Source organism: Diaphorina citri, unplaced genomic scaffold (assembly GCF_000475195.1).
Source record: "Diaphorina citri unplaced genomic scaffold, Diaci psyllid genome assembly version 1.1 scaffold6543, whole genome shotgun sequence".
Taxonomy (NCBI): domain Eukaryota; kingdom Metazoa; phylum Arthropoda; class Insecta; order Hemiptera; family Psyllidae; genus Diaphorina; species Diaphorina citri.
Window position 1 is genome coordinate 1 of NW_007383919.1, and position 4,560 is coordinate 4,560.

A 4,560-nucleotide genomic window follows, 5' to 3' on the forward strand; every position below is an offset into this window, starting at 1 on the left:
CAGGTAGATATTTTGGAATCTAAATACATTCCTTTCCTTCCTCTATAGGTAGGATAAGGAAAGTAAAAAAGTAGATAGAAAAGAGAATCTAAAAGAGGTAGATAGAAAATGGGATCTGGATCTCGTAGCTGTAGATTCGTTGGACAGTGTCCATTTTTTCAAAGGAGGTATTGGTATTTTGACATCAAATGGCCCTTTTCTCACCTCTACTGTATGCTGTATGTATTTGGTGACAGCCTTGAATGATTCTCTACAACACTGATACACTCAGGTAGCTAGGTACCCATACGTCTTCCAAAAAGTAAACTACACACGAAACTTGCAAGTCTCATCATATTTTTCCTTTCAGATTTCATCATCACCTACGGCATCATGCGAAGTTTGAAGCGAGCCTTCAAGAGCATGGTCCTGTCTTACACCAGCACCTGCGACCACAATCCTCGGCTGGCCGACATTCCGCCGTTCCAGCACTCGTTCTTCTACGGCAATTTGGACACGACTTACGACCAGTTCACGGGCCCGGCCATTCTCATTCTGGTGATCTTCTATATGCCCTTCCTCTTTACGACGAGTGCTCTGATCATGGAGAAATCCAAAGGCATTATCGAGAGGAGTATTATCGCCGGTAAGGAAGTGGTGTAACCTCATACCTCAGTCCCGCAGGGGTGTGTGACTATCTTGTCCTCTTTAGTATCTGTGACTTGTCCTCTTTATCCATAACTGTGACCATCAAAGTGTGATCGCTCTAATTAGAAAGATTCTGAAAAGTATTTAATAGATATGTATACCTAAGTCAGTCGTTCCCAGGAAGAAGGGCTTATGTTATTTTTGCAACTAACTAACATTCAAGTATTCTTAAACCATTCCAAAGATGACAAAAGAATAGCCTCTCGCCATCATAATTTACCTGAAAATAGAGCAGGAGGAGGGAAAAATATCACTACACCCCAATCTTGGAGAGGACTAAAAAGTCCCTTGATCTATCGACCTTACCATTAGACTTTTCAGTCCCTCGACCTCAACGGACTGAAAAGGCCCTTGACCATAAAACAGTCCCACCAATGTTTTGTGTACATATTTTGTTGTCTGTTAGTAACTATAATGGAACAACTTGTTTTAAGCTGACAGTCTTAATAAAGCACTACTTATAATTGACTTTTCAGTCGCTAGACCACAACGGACTGAAAAGTCCCTTGACCCCAGAACAGTCCCATCAATATCTCGTATTTTCTGTTGTCTGTTAGTATAATTGAACAACTTGTTCTAAGCCTAGGCTGGTAGTCGAAATAAGCTCTACTTATACTTATACTTATAATTGCTTAAATACTTATATTCTTTCAGGTATGACCTTACTAGAAGTCATCACCGCCCATCTTATCGTCCAATTCATTGTACTGCTCATCCAAATCATCCTGTCCATTCTGAAAAGTATTTAATAGATATGTATACCTAAGTCAATCGTTCCCAGGAAGAAGGGCCTATGTTATTTTTGCAACTAACTAACAATTAAGTATTCTTAAACCATTCCAAAGATGACAAAAGAATAGCCTCTCGACATCATAATTTACCTGAAAATAGAGCAGGAGGAGGGAAAAATATCACTACACCCCAATCTTGGAGAGGACTAAAAAGTCCCTGGATCTATTGACCTTACCATTAGACTTTTCAGTCCCTCGACCACAACGGACTGAAAACTGAAAAGGCCCTTGACCACAAAACAGTCCCACCAATGTTTTGTGTACATATTTTGTTGTCTGTTAGTAAATATAATGGAACAACTTGTTCCTAGCTGACAGTCTTAAAAGCACTACCTACTTATACTTATAATTGACTTTTCAGTCGCTGGACCACAACGGACTGAAAAGTCCCTTGACCCCAAAACAGTCCCATCAATATCTCGTATTTTCTGTTGTCTATTAGCATAATTGAACAACTTGTTCTAAGCCCAAGTTGGTAGTCTAAATAAAGCTCTACTTGTACTTATACTTTATACTTATCATTATACTTATAATTATACTTAAATACTTATATTCTTTCAGGTATGACCTTACTAGAAGTCATCACCGCCCATCTTATCGTCCAATTCATTGTACATCTTCTATATGCCCTTCCTCTTCACGACAAGTGCTTTGATCATGGAGAAATCCAAAGGCATTATCGAGAGGAGTATTATCGCCGGTAAGGAAGTGGTGTAACCTCATACCTCAGTCCCGCAGGGGTGTGTGACTATCTCGTCCTCTTTAGTATCTGTGACTTGTCCTCTTTATCCATAACTGTGACCATCAAAGTGTGATCACTCTAATTAGAAAGATTCTGAAAAGTATTTAATAGATATGTATACCTAAGTCAGTCGTTCCCAGGAAGAAGGGCTTATGTTATTTTTGCAACTAACTAACATTCAAGTATTCTTAAACCATTCCAAAGATGACAAAAGAATAGCCTCTCGCCATCATAATTTACCTGAAAATAGAGCAGGAGGAGGGAAAAATATCACTACACCCCAATCTTGGAGAGGACTAAAAAGTCCCTTGATCTATCGACCTTACCATTAGACTTTTCAGTCCCTCGACCTCAACGGACTGAAAAGGCCCTTGACCATAAAACAGTCCCACCAATGTTTTGTGTACATATTTTGTTGTCTGTTAGTAACTATAATGGAACAACTTGTTTTAAGCTGACAGTCTTAATAAAGCACTACTTATAATTGACTTTTCAGTCGCTAGACCACAACGGACTGAAAAGTCCCTTGACCCCAGAACAGTCCCATCAATATCTCGTATTTTCTGTTGTCTGTTAGTATAATTGAACAACTTGTTCTAAGCCTAGGCTGGTAGTCGAAATAAGCTCTACTTATACTTATACTTATAATTGCTTAAATACTTATATTCTTTCAGGTATGACCTTACTAGAAGTCATCACCGCCCATCTTATCGTCCAATTCATTGTACTGCTCATCCAAATCATCCTGTCCCTGGCCATGCAGTATTATGTGTTCCTACATCCCAACATTGGCGATCCCGTTCTGGTGTTTATTCTTCTCATTTTGCAAGGAATTTGCGGGACGCTTTACGGTGAGCTTTTCAGTTACTTAACCAAAGGAAATAGGGAAATTATCCCACTTACTAAGCTTTTCAGTTACTTAACCAAAGGAAAGAGGGAAATTATCCCACTTACTAAGCTTTCCAGTTACTAACGCTTTACGGTGAGCTTTTCAGTTACTTAACCAAAGGGAAGAGGGAAATTGTCCAACTTACTAAGCTTTTCAGTTACTTAACCAAAGGAAAGAGGGAAATTATCCCACTTATTAAGCTTTCCAGTTACTTAACCAAAGGGAAGAGGGAAATTATCCCACTTATTAAGCTTTCCAGTTACTTAACCAAAGGGAAGAGGGAAATTATCCCACTTACTAAGCTTTTCAGTTACTTAACCAAAGGAAAGAGGGAAATTATCCCACTTACTAAGCTTTCCAGTTACTTAACCAAAGGGAAGAGGGAAATTATCCCACTTACTAAGCTTTCCAGTTACTTAACCAAAGGGAAGAGGGAAATTATCCCACTTACTAAGCTTTCCAGTTACTTAACCAAAGGGAAGAGGGAAATTATCCCACTTACTAAGCTTTCCAGTTACTTAACCAAAGGGAAGAGGGAAATTATCCCACTGACTTAACCAAAGAAGAAGTTATCCTGGTAGAGAGACTTTAGAAAATGCTTTGCACGGTCCAGAACTTCCAGAAGAGTTATTCAGAGCCACCCAGAACAATAATGAACAACAAATCATGATCGGCAACGTTCATTTTGGGACAAGGCGCATTATTTTTTATGCATTCAATTTCTTCCGTTGACCTTTTCAGGACTCTTGACGTCTTTTGTATGCAGTAGTGACGCAGCCGCGGGTCTGTTTGTGATAGGCACCACCATTCCATTTTTGTTCCTCAGTGGTAAGTTATCTTTACCTTTTTGGACCTTCTTGTCAAGAGATAGGTACAAAATGACTTTCTGAACTCAAAATGTCAATGACTAGGTATTTTCCATGTGTCGTACGAACCTAAAACTCAGATAAATTTCAATTGGGCATTAGGCAAGTATGTATATGTACCTACGTAATATTGATTAATGCTCGGGCCCAAGTTTAATCTTAATCTGTGGTCCCGGACATAAATAGGTTATACAGTAAACGATCTATTGATTCAATTTTCATGTTTTCGTAAACTCAAAATGCCGAAAACCCATGAAAATCTGTTTCGTGTTAATGTAGGCCGGCTGGCGCACGGGGTTGGTGTTTTTCATCAGCCCTAACTAGGGTGATTCTTTTGGGCTAACATTCTACACTCCACATTTTAGTGTATAGAAAAAGCAGAAGGTTCTAAGCTCTGTTGTGGACAACTGGACACTCGTGCGAGGGTTAGTGGTTATCTTCATGGGTGTGCACAAATTTCAATGATCCATTGCAAACTCTTGGAAAAATGGTGTTCCGTTAGCCAATATTTCATGCTGGTGGGTTTAAGAGTGGAGTTGTTCAAGGAACAAGCCACTGCATTTGCTGTTTTGTAATATGTATGTA

General features: G+C 39.2%; 1 protein-coding gene across 1 annotated transcript; it reads left to right on the plus strand.

The window, feature by feature from the left end:
- Nucleotides 1–349: 349 nt before the first annotated feature.
- On the plus strand, nt 350–3,980 carry LOC103522006 (the record flags this gene model as incomplete). Its single annotated transcript, XM_008487114.2, has 4 exons — nt 350–625; nt 1,342–1,406; nt 2,960–3,071; nt 3,851–3,980. Coding segments are annotated over 4 exons (583 nt in total), but the record flags the coding sequence as incomplete, so codon positions are not given.
- Nucleotides 3,981–4,560: the final 580 nt, after the last annotated feature.